Here is a 21,987-nt window from a genome sequence, read left to right on the forward strand (position 1 = left end):
AGCAGTGCTATTTACAACAGCCAAGACATGGAAACAACCTAAACGTCCATTGACAGATGACTGGATAAAGAAGTTGTGGTATGTATGTATATATACACACCACATATATATATAGGATTATTGCTCACCCATAAAAAAGGATGTAGCAGCACAGATGGTCCTCTAGATGATCATACTAAGTGAAGTCAGACAGAGAAAGACAAATACCATATGACATCATTTATATATGGAATCTAACAAATAACACAAATGAACTTATTTACGAAACAGAAATAGACTCACAGACCCAGAAAACAAACTTATGGTTACCAAAGGGGAAAGGGTGGTGGGGGGAGGGATAAATTGGGAGTTTGGGATTAGCAGATACAAACTACTATATAAAAAAACAGATAAGCAGCAAGGTCCTATGGTATATAGCAATGGGAACTATATTCAATACCTTGTAATAACCTATAAGGAAAAAGAATATATATATATAATTGAATCACTATGCTGTACACCAGAAACTAACACAACATTGTAAATCAACCATACTTCAATAAAAAAGCATATTCAAAAATTTATGTGGAACAATAAAACCAAAGTCCACAATTAGTTGGGTCATTTTGAGAAAAAAGCAAAGAGGAAGCACTTGCCCTGTTTTACTACAATGCCATATAATGAAACACTACGTTATTCTAATACCACAAGCAAAGGTGAACTTCAGGTGCCTTAAAGATATAAATGTGAAAGGCAAGCCTACAGAACAAATAAATATAAATATATAGAGGAGAGTATATTTATGATCTTAAAAGTGGGGAAGGATTATAAAAAAGACCTAAGAAGTGCAACCATAGACCAAAAAAATTGAGGAATTTGACTATGTCAAAAATAATGATAATGAGGAGGGGAGGGTGTAGCTCAGTGGTAGAGCACGTGCTCAGCATGCACCAGGTCCTGGGTTCAATCCCCAGGACCTCCATTAAAAAATCAATAAATAACCCTAATTACCCCTCCCCCCAATTTTTTTCGAAAAGGCCAAAAAAATTAATGATAATGATAATGAGGGGTATCATTACCAACATCAACTGACAGGTGAAAACCTGAGAAAAAGCATTTGACACTTTTAAAGTCAGCAAAGGATTGTTATCTAGAATATATAAGAAAGAGAAAGAAAAATGCCATGACATCACTTATACGTGGAATGTAAAAAAAAGGATACAAATGAACTTATCTACAAAACAGAAACAGACTCATGGATGTAGAGAACGAACTTACGGTTATCGGGAGGAAAGCGGGTGGGAAGGGACAAACTGGGAGCTCGAAAATTGCTCCTCTTGGGCAGTGATGGAAATGTCTGCTGTCTTGATTGTGGTGGCGGTGTCATGGGGTATACATCTATCAAAAGTCATCAAATTGTACATATGCAATATGTGTAGTTTACCGTGCAAGAACCATAAGGTGTTAAAAAAAGAAAAAGAAAATCCTACAAATCAATCAGAATAAGACAGAGAGCCCAGTAGAGAAACGGGCAAGGAATATGAATATGTGACTCACACAAGAAAATAATCCACTATTTCGCTCAGCTCCACTAGTTAATAGATAGACGCACAACTTCACGAGTTATTAGGTAAATGGAAATTAAAATAATAGAAAGATCTCTTTTTACCCATGAGGTTGGCAAAATTAGATAACATGAAACTTCGGCAAGGTGGTAGGGAAGCAAGCTTCTGCTCACCTGGTGGGAAAGTAAATGGGTAGAGCTATTCCAGGGCATGTCACATACACACAAAGCCAGACCCCGGTTAAAGCGGCGAGGACAGCTTTTGCTCAGTAACTACTGTGATAGGGAAAACGAGTCCAGAGAGAACTGAACTCAACTTCCCGATACAAAAGGCATTTAAACGATGTGCTAAGAGCACAGCACCAAGGGGTATTAAGAGGGGCTAGTCCATGTGACTGAGCCCCTTGGATTTGTCAGTTGGTGCCTATCCAGGGGAGAAAGCAACTTCTCCTAGCTTCATGACAGGAGGCAGTGGTGCAACTGGAAGCGAGATGACCATGGGAAGGAGAGAAACAGAAGGGTCAGGGATAAAGACGGGGAAAGATAAACAAGAGCGGCTCGGTAAACAGCTGGATGATGTGTGAGACGTAAACTCCACTCACTGCAGTTCAGCCAGAAGAGAAAGGGGGAAAGCGGGAAGGAGAGAGGATGAGGGGGGAAAACAGAGAGTATGTCACTCTTCCAGGGTAGATGGAGTAGGAGAGGCCAGGGTGGGAGAGGCCGGTGGAGACGTGATGGGGCCGTACAGGTGGGGGAAGACAGGGGTCAGAAGCAGTGCAGAAGCAATGGAAGTAAAAACAGACAGTCCGTGCTGATTAAGGACCTACTATGGACCAGGCACTGTTGGGGTCTCTGATTCTGTTTAGGATCCCAGAAGTTCCCCAAAGGTGGACCATTTATAACGAATGATACACTGAATGGGGGTGGAGTCCAAGCTGACCCCCAGAGCTTCTAACTTGGGCACCTGGGAGGACGAGGTTGCAATTAAGTGAACTAAGAAATAAGAAACAAAAATTCGTGGTCTAGGATCTTCCAATCCATCACTTTGAAAATCAGGACTCTAAGAAGGCGTTCCTACTCAGGGGGAGGAAAAGTAACATTCACTGTGCTCCTAATAGTAACTGGTGTTTTCATAATAACAGAAAATTTGAGTGCTTATTGCACACTGGATACTGTGTGTAAGATGTTCACAGCCATTAGCTCATTCACAACCTTATAAAATAGGGACTATCATTAGCTCCATTTTGTTATTGATCAGGAAACTGAAACTTAGAGAAGTTAGGTTCTTGCCCAAGGTCATGGAGCTTCTACAAACCCATGTCTGCTGATTCCTTTGCTCTACTGTGTATCAGACACCACGCCACAGGCTTAATTTGCATATAATTCTCCCACGTTTTCCTTGAGATAGGCTGATGACCTTCATTTTACAAACAAGGAAAGTGCATCTCAGATTACAGGTCCAACCTCTCTCGGCTAGTAAGTGGGAGAGTGGGATTCAGACCCAAAGTTCGTGCTCTTGGCACAACACACACCTGCGTGTCTCTGTGCTCCTGCTCAAGGGATTCCTCATGCTACCATTTCAAATTCTACCGAAAGGTCAAAAGAGTTTAAAGAGATGTCCTAACTTACTGGACCTTGTTTGGAGCCTAATTCAAAGAAATGCTTAGTAAAACCATCAAGAAGACGATAAAGAAAATGTGATGTTAAGGAATTATTTTTGATTTTTGTGAGTGATGATAACAGTGTGATTATGTTTTATGTAAGGGAATCCTTTTTTGGGTGCACCTTGACTTTTTTTTTTTTCCTTGGTTAATGGAGGTACCGGGGATTGAACTCACCACCTCGTGCATGCTAAGCATGTGCTCTACCACTAAGCTCTACCCTCCACCGAGGGAGTTCTCTTCAAAAGAGAAGTATGTGCTCGTGAATTAACACAGTAGTTCTCAAAATGTGGCCCCTGGATCTGTAGCATCAGTATCACCTGGAAACATTAAAAATACAAATTCTCAGCCCCATTCCAGACCTACTGAATAAGAACTCTGGGGTGGGGCTCAGCAATCTATATTAACAAGCCCCTCCGGGGATTCCGTCACACACTTAGATGACAACCACTGAAATAATGTGATGGCTTGAGTTTGTTTCATAACCTGGAGGAGGGGTGATGGGTAGAAATGAAACTAGGTGGGTCACGAGTCGATCATTGTTAAAGCTGGATGATGGGTACATGGGGGTTCACCATGACTATACTCTCTACTTTAATAGGTATTTGGAAAATTTCCGTAGTAAACGGTTTTCAAAAATCCTAAGTGTTTTTCCACAGTGCCCCTTACCTGCTCTCCCCTCACTCGTCGTGGTCCCTTCTTTTCCAGCTCTCCTCCATCTGGCGCATTCCCATCAGCGATGGGAGCTCCCCGTTCTCTCACGCGCCTCAAGTTTCCCAAACCCTCAGGGCTCCTGCTCCTGCTCTCCCTCCCTGTCCTCCCTGCTAACGTTTCTAAGTGACTCATGCCTTCTCATCACTCTCTCTTTCTCTCCTCTCGGAGTTCTTTTCCTCGGCTCACTCTAGTTTCTGTTCACTCTCTGTTTGTGGCACCAGATTTCTCGGAGGCACTAAGGACCAGCTGTTGTCTGAGACCTTGTCTCTGCACTCACTATTTGTGACCTTTCTGCTGCTGCTGTTGGCACCACTGAAACCCCCTTCTCCTTAAGTCTGTCGCTTTTCTTCCTCTTAAAAAAGCAAATATTTGCCTCGTTCAATTTTTTAAAAAATTAACTCATTCAGCTGTTTTAATGTGTCACAGAACTGCTCTATAAAAAAACCGCAAACAATACAGAAATGTAACAAGTAAAATGGGGATCTTGTTTCCTGGAACCTTCCTTCCGCCCTCGTGGCTCCCGCCGTGAGGTCTGACCTCTTCGTCCCCGACCTGGGCCTCAGGTTCCCCGGGACAGCACTGACTCTGCGGGGCTGGAAAAGCATCGCCCAGAGATTCTTCAGGCTGAAGGATGGAGAAAGGTCAAGGGGAAGGAGTAGATAAAATGGAGAAGAAGAGAGCACAGGCAGAGCAAAGTGAGTGCGAGGATGGCGGGCAGCCACCTAGCAGTGGGACAAGGAATGCAATGTCCCTCGTGGCTGTCCAGCTCTGACGACTCCCCAGACCTTTCCCTTCATTGAGTATCTTCATACCTGGTCATGGCTCTTGGGCTTTTCTAGGAGCTCCAAGGCCTGGAAGCTTCTTTAGAGGGACCACTCATAAAACACTATTCAGCAGTAAACTTAGAATGACGACTCACTGTCACGCACCGTGGCCAGCTCTGCCCTGGGCTGTGAACTTGGACCCATCCTAGGGGCTCACTTCCCCCACACGGCCAGCAGACGGTATGCACTCACCTCCCCCGTTGGCCCCAAAGCCGTCAAGCTGCTGACTTATCGACAATCTACCCGCTGACATATTTATCTGAATCTGTCACATTGTATCTTTATTGCTTTCCAAGGGGTTTCCTGACCTTCTTGAGGAAGTCACTTAAGAAACGTGACTCCTTGTTTTAAATCGCTAGTCTTCCCAAGCTTCAGGACTTAACATTGCCTTAGAATGTTGTTGACATTAAAATTTTATTAAGACTATGCAGAAATGGGGAAATAAGCTTATGATCCAATGTTAGTTTCGTAAAAGGAGTACACAAAATACAGTCTATTTACTTGGTGGTAAATTGGTAAATATTTTTTGTTGACATGGACAAGAATAAAAATGGAATGTGTAGTAATGAAGTTATTGTCAGGTAGGATGGAGGAGTGGGCAATTTTTTTTCCTTTACAAATTCCCTCTAAATAGCTTTGTATATAAAAGTCAACTGGCTGAGATGTTTTCCTGTCCTAACTCAATGTTTAAGGTTCCATTTCCAAGGAACTTTAAAGGTAAGGGGAGAAGGGCAAGATAGGGGTAGGGGATTAAGAGGCACAAACATAGTAAGATATCAAATAAATAAACTATAAGGATATATTGTACATCACAGAGAATAGAGCCAAAATTTTATAACAACTTTAAGAGGAGGATTGAATTCCTGCGTTGTGCACCTGAAACTAATATTGTAAATCAACTATATTTCAATTTTTTTAAAAAAAAGTTCCATTTCCAGTCTTGGCTGGCATGCTTTGTGCAGCATCAGACCCTCTGCGTTGACCGTTCACAAGACCACCCTGCTTCTCACCCCCCAGGTGGAAGCCACGGCGCCGTCTTTCACGTCCTTCATCTCCCTTTTGCCTGGGCGACGGCCATGAGTTAGAACTCTTCCATGCCTTTTCTCTACCCTCTTCCCCGCTTCTCCCCACTTCCCTTCCTTCTGTGGACAGCTAGTTACAGGAGACCTGTGTTATAATGGCGTTTCTGAATTGATTTCTCTCCTGTGAACGGGGCCTGTGTTAACTTGTTTTTTTCTCTTGGAGGTGGAATTAGCTCAGGGACCCTTCGTATCACAGACACACCCGATGCCTCCACTCAAAACAAGCAGCTTAGCAGTTACAAGCATCTTCACACTTTGTAATTTCGGAGGATAGCGCCCTTCCTAAACAGCTCAAAAGAATTTTACAAACTCTCATTGGGATTAAGTGCCACAGTCTACGATAAAAATGGGAATGGCCGGTGTCGGAGGCATTTCCCCTTCTCATCCCCTCGGAGGAAACAGAATTTGAAGAGCCAGCCCAAGTTTCGGAGTTTTCATCTTCCGATTCTTGGAACGTCTTTTAAGGACTGTCACTGGATCTTGTCATCATTTCTACCACCCACAAAACCCTGTTGAGTAGCGAGAACAGAGATGTGTAATATCAAAGTGAAGCTTTGCATCTCTGTGTTAAAGAGCTAGGATGCAGACAGGAGTAACTTAGTTGTAATTTCCTGCACTACAAAGCGAGCCCCAAACTTATATCAAGGATGGGGAGTGGGATGGGCATAAAAAAGTAGTGCATAGGTAAGGTTTCTTTACTCGTCTCAGTGGGCAGGCCATGCAGCCTCTCTGCAGGGAGCTCTCTCTTCTTCTGTATGCTGGAGGGGAGAGACTTATTAAGCCGTGGCTGCCTACCTGCTCTGCTGGTCCCCAGATACACCTGAGCTCTTTTTCAGGGCTTGAGAGGAAGCTGGATCCTTGCCAGAGTTGGCTTCTGGCCAGAGAGGCAACTCAACCTGAATAGTCTGTGGGGAGGCTCACTGGTCTTCACCTGTCCATGCCACGAGGCCGGCAGTGTCACCTGCCCCAGGCTTCCAGCCTCCTGAGCTCTCTGTCATGCACGGGAGATGAAACAAGGTAACCCAGCTCAGTGTGCAAAGTCCAGCTGGCCGAGGGACCGAATCACAGTGCATATTTCTGGCACTCCGTAACCAGGGGAGAAGAATGCAAACTGAAATACAGGCATCTGGGGGTTGCTTGCAAGTTTGCTTTGAAAGGAACTGAAGTGAGGGATCAGCTCATGAATTCCCGGAATTGCAGAGAACTGGAGGATCCAAGCAAGAGGAAATGACCAGCTTATTCCAATAGTATGTGGCATCTCTGAGCACAGGAAAACCTCCCAGCCCCAGGATTCCAGTGATTGGGCATTTCCTGTGGTCAAGCAGTTCTGAGTCTACTGGCTTAAAAGGCATCATTGCTTCAGTGGGGAGACTGGCTTGTTATGACACAAGCTACGTTCTTTGAGAGGCCAGTGTTCAGAATTGCGGGGAGAGTGATGCTTGAAAATCACTCATTCTTCTCTTAGGGTTCATGGAGTTTGGTGTGATTGCTCAAACCAGGGAAGTTGGTGGGGCTGCCCAAACTAGAAACTATGGGGTGGAACAGTGCCCCTTCAGCCAGTCAAGACCTTTCTACAGCAGAGAACTACATTTATACAGTGCTTATTACGTACCACGGTGCTAGGTCCTACCCGTGCCTAGCTCATGGTGTTTATTCCTCCCTACTGCTCTTCAGGGTATACGTACTCTGTGGCCTTCATCTCTTTAAAAAGTAGGAAACTAAGACTCAGAGAGGGCAAGTGACCTGCTCAAGGTCACACAGGTGGTGAGTGGTGGAGCTGAGTTTCCAAGTCCAGGTTTGCAGGATGCCCAAGCTCTTTCCCCTAGACCGTCTGGCCTCCCTAACCCTGGGCGGGAGAGATCAGAATTGATATCAGGACTATTAGCTTTAGATTGGCCCCTGTGAGCTTGCTGGAATGTGGTCTCTGCCTGCACTTTAGTTTAAAAGACAGGTAGAGGAGAGCGGATCCAACCGGCCGGTGTGAAATGAGAGATGGATATGAGAAACCTTAAGCTATTATGGTCTAGTTATGTCTCCTAAGCGATCTCGGTGTCAGCTAACTATGGTTTTCAGAATGATTTACCTGCAAAGAGGTAAAACATATCGCACCAAGGTTCATTTTCACTTAAAATGCTACCTTTCCGTGTGCGTAGGGTTTTGATTTATTGTCATTTTTTAATCGATCACGCAGAGTGCTTTATAAAAGTCCCAATGACAAGCCATTATTCCCAGCTCTACAGGAGAAGCAGCCGAAGGAGTCTGTGGACAAGTAATTGGACCAGAGTCACCAGTTACCATGGCAGGGGCTACGTAAGAATGTTCAGTCCCTTGTTGGACCCCAGATTTCACTTTCTTAGGTTAGTAAACCAAGGCTGAGATTAAGTCGGCTTCCTTTCTTTTTCTTTTCTTTCTTATTTCAAGCACACTCTCAGGAATTTCTTGTGCACAGCAAATGTTTTGTTTTCCAAAGTGCTTTCACATATATGGTCTTACCCTATACCCTCAACCCTGTGTGGGGTTTGATATTCTTATTTTGACTTACAGATCAGAAAACAGAGGCACATACCAGGCTAGAGACTTGCTAAGAGCCCAGGGCTGGTTCCTGGCAGAGCCACGAGTCCGCCTTTCTTTCCCGTGGGTCACATTGCCCTCCATCCGATCCTGCCTGAAACTGAGCAGGAGAGCTAGGGTTCACACAGGGGTCATGAGTCTAACCCACGGCTGCAGAAGTGAAGAAATAGATGTGAGAAAGCTACACAAGTGACGGTATTTTCAAAGACCTAGACATTTGCACTGGGATCAGTGGGTCCATGCAAGTCATACCCTAGACGTTCCCTCAGCCACCACCCAGGCAAAGGAAACCCCTTGGCCTTTTCCTTCCTTCTTCCTTCCCTCTCCCTCCCTCCACGGTTTTCCTGGTCAAAGCAGAGCTCCTCAGTATAACAAGGAACTATGTGGTTGGCTTATATTCGAGTCAAAGCTCTGTGGTCTCAGTTCCTTGTGTCTCATTTGGGAAGATGCTCTACCCAGTGGCCAGAGCGCACGGTCCCTCAGTATCCCCACGGCGCTCGGGGAGAAGGACACAGCCGTCTCCCGAGCGGAGCGTTATTTGATTGCCAGCAGTGGCATGCTGAGCCCCTGACCAACCAGTCAACAAACACAGCATCTGGAAACCCAGAGAATCCACCTCTCAGAGGGATCCAGAAATACAACGTCCCCATTTGAGGCATTTGTTGGGATAGCCATGGAAAGAGCCTGCCTGGGTCTTGGAGACACAGAATCATCTAGTTGACAATTGATTCTCTGCCACTCAAGCCTCGTGAATCTGTGCAAGGAAGGGATTTCACTTTTCCAAGCTAAGGGTTCCTCGTCTGTAAAATGGCACACTGAACATTACCCCCGTGGGCTGTTGGAAGAATGAAGTGCCAAGCACAGTGTCAGGCAAACAGTAGGCACTTAATCAATGTGAGCTGTCCTCCCACCGGCCCTTTCTTTAGCCCCTTACGAAGGTGCATTACCAATTGAGTGACACTATCTGAAGAGTTAATTCTTACCTTGAAAAAGAAAAAACTCAGGGGTGGGCTGTGTAGCTCAGTGGTAGGTCATGTGCTTAGCAGGCACCAGGTCCTGGGTTCAATTTCCAGTACCCTCATTAACAAAATAATAATAATAATACATTTTTTTAAAATAAAAAAATAAAAATCTATACTCTAACCCTTGCACCTGAAAGGCCAACGCTTAGCTTATGCAAAGGAAGAATACTGCCAAGCGGCGCCAGCTTTGAGGAAGAAGAACCTGGCATTCGCTGCGCATTTCAAAGGTGCATGAAGTCACAGACTCTACTCCTTACACCGGGGACGTTTTCCATCACGGCCCCAGTGGGTCCCTCCTGGTTGGACATTAGCCTTCCAGCAAACGCATTACAGTCATAGTTACGCAGTTAATTATGAGATTATTTGTTTTCTGCGTACACACTCTCCAAGAGCAGGGACTATGCCTCGCACAGTGCCTGGTGCATAAAGGGTGAACGAATGAATGAGCAGAGAAGCTTCCACCCACCTGATGTCATTCCAGCGATATATCAGTTCTGTGGATGTCCCAGGGGCGGAGATGACCATCTGCGCTTTACAGATGAGGGTGCTGAAGTTCAGAGAGGTCGCACCGCTGTCAGGGCCATCCAGTAAGCGGTGGGGCAGGCACTTCAGTCCAGGCCTCCTGACACCGATTCCCGTGTTCCTCTCCTCCACACGCCCCTGCTCTTTGACTCATCAGCCTCACCCTCGTGTCAGTCCAGATGGTGACATTTTAGAGGAGCTCTGCTCCCTGGAGCCTTTCATCTGGGCGTGCCGTTTGGTGGCCTGGTGCCACCTTTTGAGCGGTGAAGCCCCACTTTCCACTCTAATCTATTGAGCAATAGGCTATTCATTGGCTGACAACTGCCCCATCTGCCGATGGCAAAGCAAGTCCGCATGCATTCAGTCACACAGGCCTCAGGAAGCCTCTGGAAGGGGGGGTTCCCAGAGCTGGGGTCTTAGGCTGGTTAGGTTTGTGCTGTTTTTTGCGAGGGTGGGAGAAGGAGGCTTGATGCTCAGCTTCAATATTTTAGAAACTTGGTCATTCCATTCGTTTGCAGCTTCTTCCTCTGATCCCCTAAGATTAAAAAGAAAAAAATCACTCTGTAGGTCAGTTATACTTCAAACAAATAAAGAAACAAACAAACTCATAGAAAAAGAGCAGATTTCTGGTTGTCAGAGGTGGGGGTGGGGGAATTGGATGAAGGCAAATCAAAAGGCACAAATCTTCAGTTATAAGATATGTACCGGGGTTGTAATGTACAACATGACAACATTATATGTGACAGTTGTTAGAGTAAATCTTAAGAGTTCTCATCACGAGGAAAAAATATTTTCTTCTTTTTATTTTGTACATATATCAGACAATGTTCAACTAAACTTACTGTGACAGTCACTTCATGATGTGTGTAAATCAAATCATTACGCTGTGCCCCTTAAACTTACACAGTGCTACATGTCAATTATAGCTCAATAAAACTAGAAGGAAAAAAATTCATTCAAAGTACTTAAGGCAATTGTGTCTCCATTTATATTCTCAATTCCCTTTGAATTGCTATCCACTGTCTACTAATTAACCAGGTCTCTGATCAAGATGATATGCAGTAAACACTCCCACCCTCTCCTTTCTCTTCTTCAGACCCAGCTCACAATCTTGCCTCACTCCTCTATTAAATCCACCTTCTCCCGTTTTTTCATTTCTCCATCTCTGGGGATCCCTGGGGAACCCGGAGAGGTGCATGTTCAAGGAGAAATTGGCCTTGACATAAAGGGAAAACACGTGGAGTGGGAGTAACGAACTGTGTGTGCCCGGCTCAGTTTCCCTTAAAGTAGCCGTGAGAGGCGGGGTGAGTGACTTCACCTCCATGGTGTGCATCCCTCAACCTGCAGTGGCTCCACCCCAGTCTCCCATGTTCCTCTAGGATATTTCCTCTTCTAAATCCCTTGATGTCAAATTAAACACGAGTGTCTTAAGAGCCACAGGGAAGCGAGAGCTCACCACCCTGGAGGCGTGGCTCTTCATCCGGAGTTGCAGGCAGAAAAGGTCATCCTTAAGCCTACCGCAGTCTGAAAGTGCTTGTAACAGGGTTGTCTTCGTAACTACTTCCTTAAAAAGACTTCAAAGCCCTTCATTTACCCACACAATAGCTGAGCAGATAGGGACAGAACAGCAGCCCCTCTTGAAATGTGAGTGGCATGTGCTTCCTGGTGGCTTTCAGCAGAAAAGCTGGTCTATACCTCCAAAGCCACCATAGACAAGTGGCTTCACTGGTCACTGAGGGTCCACTTGGGCTGAGGGTCAGTGTAGACCTGAGAGAGGTGAGAGCCGGTCAGGCCGCTGGTGGCCAAGAGAAGAGGGCAGGATGGGCCAGTTCACCAAACCAGGCATCATGCACCAGGGCTGGGGGTGGGCACCAGTCAGCAGACCATGTGATCTGAGCAATGCCTGTAGGCAGCAGGGGGCCAAGAGAACAGGCAGGGTCGCAGAGCCGGAAGGAAACAGAGCCCAGGACCCGGAGCCATGCAGACACGTTCAGAGGACCCGGAGAGGCCGGAAACACAAATGACCAGGGTGGTGGGGGGAACAGCAAGGGGGAGTAGCAGCAGCAGGAAGATTTAGTGAGCACTGGGAGCAGCAGGGTAATGAGACCTTTGACTTAACGATCGAGTATGAGCTGAATACTAAGGATCAGAGCCACATGTGTATGGCTAGATGTTTGTACACACATATTAAAAATACTGCTATGTGGGGAAAGTGGGCAGAAATGAGCAACAGGTAATGATAACATGCACTAGAAACAGAACTCAGACACTGATCTAAACCAAGATGCAACATGCCTAGTACAGAGCCTGACACAGAGTAGGCACTCACTAAACATGTGAGTCCCTTTTTTTGCTGCTACCCCAGAGAAGGCACCCCCTCAAAACACCAGCTTCCTAGAGAATGATGGATTTTATGAACTAGTATGAGCCTTGTCTATGTACCTGTTATATGAGGGGAAAGTCTAATTGCTTAGTAAAGCTGTTTTATTTTATCTGCTTACTCTATCTGTACATCTATTTCTATTTCACAGTATACGCCCACTGTGATATCTACCTACTGATTTCTTTCCCTCTAAATTTCAAAGGTATGACCTTATCAGGACTCACTGTACAATCTGCAGAAATTCTAAATTTGAGTGCGGCCAGCCCAGCTGTCCTGTCCAGTCGCTAAGGTGTGCCCAGTCCAGGCAGGCACACAATCGGTGCCCAGAAGGAGGATTCTGTCCATATGGCCTTGTACTTAGGGGGCTTTTCAGTAAGGGCAGTGACACACCAAGGCTGTGGCCACGGAAGCGAGTCCCTCCGTGCACCCCTTCCAATCGGGCAGAGGCAGGAGGTTCTCTTGCACGCCTGCCCGCGGCTCCCACGGAGAACTGGCTTCCCAGGTCAGCCCCGACCGGAGGAGCGCTCGGGCCACTGCCCCGCGGAGCGCGGCTCAAGTCAGGGTTACAACTCACCTTGGAACTGGGGCGCCGGACCTCCTGTAGGCAGGGCGTTCTCCCCTCCACCCCCACCCCACACGATGACATCATGTGTTTGCGGCTGAGTCGCTCCATAAAAGCAGCCCGCGAGGAGCCAGGAGCCCAAAGGATAGACGTGCTCGCCCTGGCGCCCCGGCTGCGCGCACGAGGTCCCGGTGCGCGCCCCGCCAGCCCCGGAGCAGCCAAGCCGCCGGCCGCCCGCGCCCGCCTTCCCGAAAGAGCCGCCCGAAGATGCCCGGCCGCAGCCTGCACGCGGCTGCTGTCCTCCTGCTGGTGATCTTAAAGCAACAGCCTTCCAGCCCAGCCCCACTCAACGGTAAAGTTTCTGCCTCTTCTAACAGTCCCGAGCGCTCAGCGGCACCAGGATAGGATTCCCCACAGAGCTCTTTAATGATAAAGTAAAATCATTCGTGCGGAGCAGGGAAGGACGTGCATGGTCTCAAAGAGCACGTTTTTACAAAGGATGCTTCGTTTTTCCTTCGGAATGCAGGCTCTGCTGCGGTTGAGGGGGAGCTCGGTTGTCTCGGCGTTAAAATATGGAGAAGTGGCTTGGGAATTTGCTGCCTGGGGAGGAGAAACAGAACCCGATCCACGTGCAGATGGTGGAGAAGGCACTGGGGCGTTCTGAGCAGTGTCATTACGCGGGAGGGTTTGCAGCGGCCCCAGGGCAGAACTCTCTACCACGGTGGGTGCTTTTCCTTGGAGGAGAGACTCTTTGCCCCTAGGTTTTACCTCCAAGTCAAGGGGATGATGCATCCCGTCCTTAATCATTGTTTTTCTCCAGAAGGGCTCTACTATTCTGAATGTACACGTGTGTGTGTACGTGCACCCAGACAAGCATACACACCTTATTTTTGAGTGTAATGAGGGCTTTTAATCCCGAAGGGCTGGAGGCTGGTGGTGCCGAGCAGTGGCAGGAGGAGGCGAGGGGCCTGAATTGAGGCTGAGGTCTGGGCAGTGAGTTGTGGTGAGCAGCCAAGATCGGGGTTTTTGCCTGCCTCCCCACAGCTGGGTGAGCGCTTTTGGAAAATTCTTGAGTAACGGATGGTGACTCCTGTCCTTGTCAGAGTTTGCCCCAAGTTGTAAGATATTTGTAGATGCAACCATTCCTGGACCCAGGCTAGGATAAAACATTTATAGAAGGGCCCAAAGCGACTAGAATGGCTGAAAATCAACCCCCTCTGGCTAGGCAGTGGTGGTGGTGGTGGTGGGAAGCTGGTCCTGCTTAGCAGCTCAGAGACCCCTCCTCTCGGAGGTCACCGTGCCCATGGGGCAGGAGGACCCGGGCAGTCAGCAACTTTGTCTTTCCTCTTAATCCAATTCGAATCCACTAGCTGGCGTGATATGCTTGCTAGCATCTCCCTCATCTGGTCGGGGAGAAATAGAAGGTAGTGGGGAGAAAGGAGTTGTATAAAAGTGGAAAATAATTTTTAAGACTGCAGACTTTGACATGTATCTCCCTCTCAAGAAAGCTGCACTGAGACCTGAGGTTTCACCAGAAATCTCCCTTTTAGCTCCAGAGCAGCTCCAAGACGAGAGAGACAAACACTGGCCCCCTTCCCTGGAAGCCTGTCCTCCCCTAGCTCTGGGGGCAGCTCCTCTTCCCTCCTCTCGCTTCCCCCGCCCTCTGTGCCCTCCCTCCCCTCCCCGTGCTCCCAGCTGGGCTGGGGGAACTTGGCAGTGAAAACTCCATTGCCCCACACTGGGCGGCCAGTCTGCTCACCCCCTTGATTCTGAGAATGCAGCTTTTATTCTCTTATCCTCCCGGCAGGTTTCTTGGCTTTTCAATTACTTCGGGGACAAGGTCAAAGCAAAAATCACTGAGGTGTAGAGTGTCAGCATTAACCCAAGGTAGGGGGTGCAGGGGGGTTTGGCTGCACCAAGAGGGGGAGAGCGTGGTCTGCCCTCTGCCAGGACACGGAAACTTCCGGCAGTTGGCTCTGGTGAACGTGGGGGTCAGGGAGGGAGGGGGCTCAGGAAGGTGAAGTCAAGCATCTTCCAGAGACAACCTTGGAATTCTTACTGCTGGGGGCGGGGGGCATTTTGATGAATTCTGCAGTGCTTGCTGTGCATGAACCCGGTGTGGAGAGCTGTGCGGTCTTGGGCTGCCCCGGATGTCAGTTACTCAGGGAAGGTTCTAGAACCTAGGACAGGAAGCAGGCTGGGTGTTGAACGTTGCAAATATCATTTCCTCTGCGAGCACCCAGGGCGTTCTCCTGGCCCAGTGTAAGCTGGGTCTGCAGGTCCTAACAGGCGTCCAGCTGTGGGCCTCCCAGGGTGACCTTCTTGGAAAGAGAGCAGTTGCCACGTGAGCCTGCCGAGGTGCAGCCACAGGGGCCTTGGCCTGGCCTGCCTGTGGGGTGAAGACTCTTCTCCTAAAGGTAGGGGTGGGGAGGGGCCGTTTCCAGATAAAGCAAACACACACCCCCTCCACGTCCTTTATGAAGCCTTCCTGACTTCAGTTCTGAGCGGACAGTAAACCAGGCTGGGCCCTGACTGTCATCCAACGAGACCCCCTGACTCAGACTACCCTCCCTTCCTTTTACAGTGCTTCCCCCCACCCCCAGCCTCCAGCTTCTGCGCCCCTCCAGACACTGCCATTTCCACCCAAAGCATCAAGTCCTGAGGGCCAAGCAGGCTCACGCAGAGAAAGGAGGGTGGGAGAGATTGCTCTGACCCTGCTGCTCTTCAGGAGCAAGTCCCCAGGCCTGTGTCACGCCCCGAGGCCTTACAGCCCCAGATGCCCACGCTGTTACTTTGGTCCCTGAGCTCTGATACCTTATCTGAGGAGGAGAGCTACGGCAATGGGGAAAGCAGAGCTTCCCAAGCCTTGGGGAAGATAGCAAAAGATGCAGGATATTAAGGCTATGTTTGATTTTGCCTCAGGTGCAATTAAAATTCTAGCGGAGGCAGGACTGCTCAGAGGCAATGGGTGTTTTTTCTGGTGGCCTCCAGCAACACCTGTGTCTCTCTAGGGACGTAGTGGGGACAAACTTCCCTGTTACTGATGGAATTTTACATCCTGGACCCCCAAGTGCTCTGCCAGTCTAAGTGACAATAATCCGGCTTCCTCTGCTTCTGAAATCTGTAACTGTGTTTTAATAGAACCCTTCAAACAAAACGCTGAAGGAAAATGTTCAGGAGAGAGGATTGAGGTCTTCCGTAGCTTGGTTCCAAGGCAATGCCTTTTTGTCCCTTTTCACTACTGTCTCAGTAAAAGGCTAGTCGTAAACTTGGCGGTCACGTACAGATTTGGTTTCTCCATGATTCTGAATGTCTTCATCCAATCAATAATCTGAGGAAGGTTAATTTTGGGACTGTCAATCCCTGTGTGGTCCATAGCTGGTTTCAGGGCTCTGTGGGTCCTGGGTACTTTCACTGTAACAATCTTTGCCACAAGCATTTTTGCTGAACAACCAATTGGCCCATAAGGCAATTTTGCAGTAGAAAATAAAATAATGAAAAGTAAAAAAAAGGACATCAGAAAAGGACACATTGAAACGTAAGAAGTAAATAACAAAATTATTTTGGTGGGGGAGGGTGTAGCTCGGTGGCAGAGTGCATGCTTAGCATGCACAAGATCCTGGGTTCAATCCCCAGTACCTCCATTAAAAAATAAAAATAAAAACAGATAAACAACCCTTAAAAAATAACAAAATTTGAAAAACCATTGGGAAATACAAAATATTTGAATACATTTAAGATATGTGTAGATTCACAGCAATACCGTGCAAATGACTGATTTTATCGTGTGGGTTGTACCTCAGCGTTGGTCTTCCAAGTCTTTTGTTCATAGTATTTTATACTTTTTTTTTCTTTTTTGCCTTGTGGATTCATCTCCTCATTTGGCATCACACTTTTTCTTTGTCGCTAACATTTCTTCCTTCATTAAAAGAGGTTTCAGTTTCCAAATGCTAGGGTGCATGTTTGTTGAGCTCATGTCTGTTGATAGATGTTCCAGAGTTCTGTGGGAAATGTTGGCTCAACTCTGCACCTTCGAGGCCCTTTGCCTTTTTCTCCTCCAAGGTGGCGTGCTTCAAAGTAAGCAACCAACTCTTGGGGTAAATCATCGTCATCTGTCAGCTGGGTAAAGCCATCAATAATGTCACGAATTGGAAGAAATGCTAACGCATTTCAAGGAGTGAAAATCAGATTGTCCAACCAAAAACTGTCAGCCAGTTACTCAATCTTTCATGGCGGAACTGTCTTACTACCAATTAATTATGCAACAAAAAGGTTTGTTGCAAAAATGCTTGTGACAAAGATGTTTATGACAAAGAAGCTTATGGTTTAAAAAAAAAACCAAACCTGACACGGTTCTATGAAATTAAGTGTTCATGAAGTTTTGTGTGTCCAAGCTTGTGGGCATTTTTATGGGGAAAAGGTCCACAGAACTTATCAGATACTCTAAGGGTCTGGACTCCCCCCTCTATCCCAAAGATCGAGAAGAAGGAGACTCAAAGATTTTCTGAGTTTGTGAGAAGTGATGGGAAATGTGGAGAGACACTTCTTAGCAGGCACTGATCTTCCACGTCACCTCGTGGACTTTCATTTCGTCATCTATAAAACAAGATGATGGGCTGCAGGTGTGTAGAAAAGCCCTCCATCCTTGCCTTCCAGAGGGGGATGGCAATAAATAATGCCTAAGCCAAAGCAAATCATGAAGAAGCAAGATGGGCATGTTTTCTAGTGATGGGGAGATAATGCGAAAAGAATCATTTTAAAAGAATTCTAAGTGGTTGCCATACAGAGCAGGAAAATGGCTAGTGAGCGTCAGGGATTGATATTTTGATTTTAAAAAAAAAAGCCTTATGGAACCATCTAACCCTTTAAACCATGCACAAGCATAATTTGAAAAAAAATTACCAATTGAATTTGAACATTAAAAACAAAATTAAAAATACTGAGGCAAAGAAATGAAACAGAACAACAACAAAAAATATGAGATTAAACCAGCTTAAAAAGAAGAAACAAGCAAAACCCTCTTTTAGCTTTGAAAAACCACCATTTGCGCAGGTAGGAAATGCCCAGCTGTGATAAGGGACCAGACTGCTGGTCAGGCACGTTTCACCGCCAATCAATTCCTGAGAGAGAGGAGATGGGAGCTGTACCCTGGGGGGCCGAGATCCTGGCAGCACTGGGAGAAGCTGGGAGAGAGGGACATAGGAGTTGGGCAGTCTCCTTGTTGTGATGTGTCCCCTGAGTCTCAGTTCGGGGTCTCAGGCTCCTTCTGGAGGTGAAGAAGGAGGTGTGCAGACCAGGGAACGAGAGCACGGTCCTGCGATGACTTACCTGCACCAAGGACTTTGATGTGTGAAGGGTGTGGAGTGGGAGGAGACCTCATTATACTCCTGGCCGAACCCTCCTCCACATGCCACCGCCCCTGGAATTCTCACTCAGATGAGGGGGACAAGCTTCCTCAAAGAAAATCTTTCTTTTTGAGATTAGCTTTCTCCTCCTTGTGTACTGACGAGAACAATTCTCCAGGCTGTGTTAAGAGGGAAAAAGCAAGACGCAGAACAAGTTTTCCTGTAGGCTAGCATTTGTGTGAAGAAAGGGTTGGGGGACAGAATACAAATAGGTGTCTGCAGTCCTACCGGGGAAGGTTCACATCTGCTGCTGAAACTGGCAGGCTCTAATGGAAGCAGGGAGGTTGGGTGATGGGAAGAGCTTTCACTGTATACCTTTTGGTGGCTTTTGGGTTTTGAGCCTTGTGAATTTATTACCTATTCAGATAATACAGTTTGGCTTCTCTAAGATGTCGGGGAGGCTTCTGATCAAGAAGCTCCCTCCCAAAACTCTAATTCAAAAAGACACACGCACCCCAATGTTCATAGCAGCTATTTACAATAACCAAGACGTGGAAACAAACTAAGTGTCCATCAACAGATGACTGGATAAAGAAGCTGTGGTATATTTATACAGTGGAATACTACTCAGCCATAACAAAGAATGAAATAATGCCATTTGGAGGGAAAAAAAGACACGAATGAACTTACTTACAAAACAGAGACAGACTCACAGACGTAGAAAACAAACTTATTGCTAATGGGAGGAGAGGGAGTTGGGGAGGGATAAATTGGGAGTTTGGGATTTGCAGATACTAACTACTGTATATAAAATAGATAAACAACAAGGTCCTACTATACAGCACAGGGAACTATATTCAATACCTTCCAATGGCCTATAATGAAAAAGAATTTGAAAAGGAATATATATGTATAAATGAATCACTATGCTATATACCAGAGATTAACACAACATTGTAAGTCGACTATACTTCAATAAAAACAAAAAAAAAGAAGCCCCCTCCTTCACCCCGGGCGCCCACGCAAAATCACTGCCCTGTGCTTTGCCTCCCCTGGGAGCACAGCTGCTCTGAGAAGCAGTTGTTCTGACCAGGACTCTGAAAAAAATTTTGTTGTTGTTGTTGTTGTTAATAAGTGGTTTTTATTTTCTACTTTTCAGTCCTCTGTATTTCTTTTTCTTTAATTGAAGTACTGTCAGTTACAATGTGTCAATTTCTGGTGTATAGCACTATGTCCCAGTCATGCACATACATACATGTATTTGTTTTCATATTTTTGAAAAAGCTTTTTAAATTATTATTTTTATTTTTTCTTCCAGTTTTATTGAGATATAATTGAGATACAGCACCATGTAAGTTTAAGGTGTACAGTCTAATGATTTGACTCACAAACATCATGAAATGCTCACCACAGTAAGTCTGGTGAATATCCCTCATCTCATATAGACACACAATGGAATAGAATTTTTTTCCTTGTGATGAAAATTCTTAGGATTTGCTCTTAATAACTTTCATATATAATGTACAGCAGTGTTAACTATATTTATCATGTTGTATATCACATCCCAATTTCTTATTTATCTTATAACTGAAAGGTTGTACCTTTTGACAGCTTTCATCCAGTTCCTCCTCCCCTCACCTCTGCCCCTGTTAACCACGATATATTTTCTTCCATGAGTTTGTTTTTGAAGTATAATTGACCTACAACAGTATGTTAGTTCCTATTATACAACATAGTGATTTTTTCTATACATTTAAAATATGTCACCATCTGAAGATATTACATAGCTATTGACTATATTCCCCACACTGTACATTTCATATTGATGACGTTTATTTTACAACTGGAAGTTTGTATCTCAATCTCTTTCACCTATTTCTTTCCTCTCCCCACCCTCCTGTCCTCTGGCAACCACCTCCTTCATCTTTGTATCTATAACTCTGTTTCTGCTTTGTTGTGTTTGTTCATTTGCTTTTATGTTTTTAGATTCCACATATAAGTGAAGTCATACAATATTTGTCTTTCTCTGACTGCTTTCACTTAGCATAATACCCTCTAGGTCCATCCATGTTGTTGCAAATGGCAAGATTTCATTCTTTTTAATTGCCAAGTAATATTCCACGGTGTGTGTATGTATATATATCACATCTTTTTTTGTCCATTCATTTTTTGATGGGCACTTGGGTGGCTTCCATGTCTTGGCTATTGTGAATAATGCTTCAATGAACATAGGGGTGCATATATCTTTTCTAAACAGTGTTTTTTTTTCTTCTGATAAATACCAGGGGTGGAATTGCTGGATCATATGGCAGTTCTGTTTTTAATTTTTTGAGGAACTTCTACACTGTTTTCCATAATGGCTGCAGAAATTTACATTTCCACCAATAGTACATGAGGGTTCCCTTTTCTCCACATTGAAAAAGTTTTAAGTTCTGAGTATCCACCTTTTTTTCAGTCTCACTCATTTAAAAATAAAATCTGTACTGTTTTCTCTAACTTGTTCCAGCTCAATTGTACTTACTTGCTTTGTTTTTTTCTTTGCAGGATCCAAGTGGACCTACTTTGGTAAGTAGAGATCTTAAATGCCTTTTTTGAAGAGATGGCTGTATTTAGCCGGAAATGTCTTGATCTGTGGCGATTACTTCGGGGGCGGAGAAGAGCAGTTCTGGTTTTGTTACAAGAGGGCACAAAATCCTCTCTAAAGAACTTCTCCGCACAGGCTGCGTACAGCTCTTTCTCTGAGCAGCTGAGCCTGATTTGTGCCTTCGAACTGCAAGTCATAGAGTTAAGGCGCCCAGATTCCTGCAAACCTCTCAGGTGAGGATGCCCAGCTGACCTTCAGACTGCAAGGGCCCTGGGCAGAAGGGTGCTTTTCTCCTCTTGCAGCTCTTCTCCTACGATAAGCAAAGAGTAAAAGCCTCCTTTCTGAAAGCTAGGCTCAGGCTCCAGAACTTACGCTGCCAGTGTGTCTAGAATTAACTTCTTGTTATTATGTTTGTAAGGAAGCAATGAACCAAGGGGTGATGGTCAGTCCTCAGTGAGAGAGGAATGCTTGGCTTAAGTGGGGCGACAGGGACATCGAGTGTGCAAAAGGGTTTCAAGACAAGCGGCTTGAAATCGGCTCAGCTGGTGGGTTGCAGTGAATGGGAAATCTGACCATCAGCTGGAGTGGGGGTGGGGGCCAAGCACCAGGGTCCACTGGTAAGCGCAGGAATGTTAATAATGTCTTGTTTAGGACTGAGTCACAAGGGGTGTGCAAGAGAGATCGTTATCGTGAGCAGGAGGGTGGAAGGGGCCTCATTGGCACAGGAGGGGTGGTGACGGGCCGGGAAGTTGATTACTACAGTGGAAGCAGAATCAAGAGAAAGATCTGACTTAGATTTGCTAGTTAGCCCTTGGATGTTTGTTCGCCCAAGAGGCATAGAAAAGTCCCTGAACTAATCAACCAGCCACCTACAGCCCAAGATTTCCTTGTCTCCAGCATCTCACGCTCCATCACTGCTAACATCCCTTATATACTACTCTGTGCGAGGCACGTTGCTGAGTGGGTGGGTGATTAGAAGGGTAGGCTGTAGGCAAAACATCATCTGACATACATCTCAGAAATGTTCTCCTAGGACAGTCTACCCAAGCAATAGAAATAAAAGCAAGACTAAAGAAGGGTAGGCTGTGGTCTGTAGCTGGGAATGACGTAAAACTCGCAATTCAAAGCAGAATAGAACAGGTAATAATAACAGGTAACAAGTAAACGGTTCAGT

General features: G+C 46.0%; 1 protein-coding gene across 4 annotated transcripts in view; it reads left to right on the forward strand.

The window, feature by feature from the left end:
• Nucleotides 1-12,918: 12,918 nt before the first annotated feature.
• Nucleotides 12,919-21,987, forward strand: part of CA12 (carbonic anhydrase 12) — a 58,462-nt gene continuing 49,393 nt past the window's right edge. Inside the window, exons 1-2 of one of the 4 annotated variants that reach the window (XM_010963468.3) lie at nt 12,919-13,236; nt 20,774-20,794. In XM_010963468.3, coding sequence (XP_010961770.1) covers nt 13,152-13,236; nt 20,774-20,794 — 106 coding nt within the window. In that variant the 5' untranslated portion in view covers nt 12,919-13,151. The remainder of the gene's footprint in view (nt 13,237-20,773; nt 20,795-21,987) is intronic. The other 3 variants (XM_010963467.3, XM_010963466.3, XM_074366377.1) reach the window with 3 other exon arrangements.

The sequence above is a fragment of the Camelus bactrianus genome, chromosome 6 (genome assembly GCF_048773025.1).
Source record: "Camelus bactrianus isolate YW-2024 breed Bactrian camel chromosome 6, ASM4877302v1, whole genome shotgun sequence".
In the NCBI taxonomy this organism is placed as follows: Eukaryota; Metazoa; Chordata; class Mammalia; order Artiodactyla; family Camelidae; genus Camelus; species Camelus bactrianus.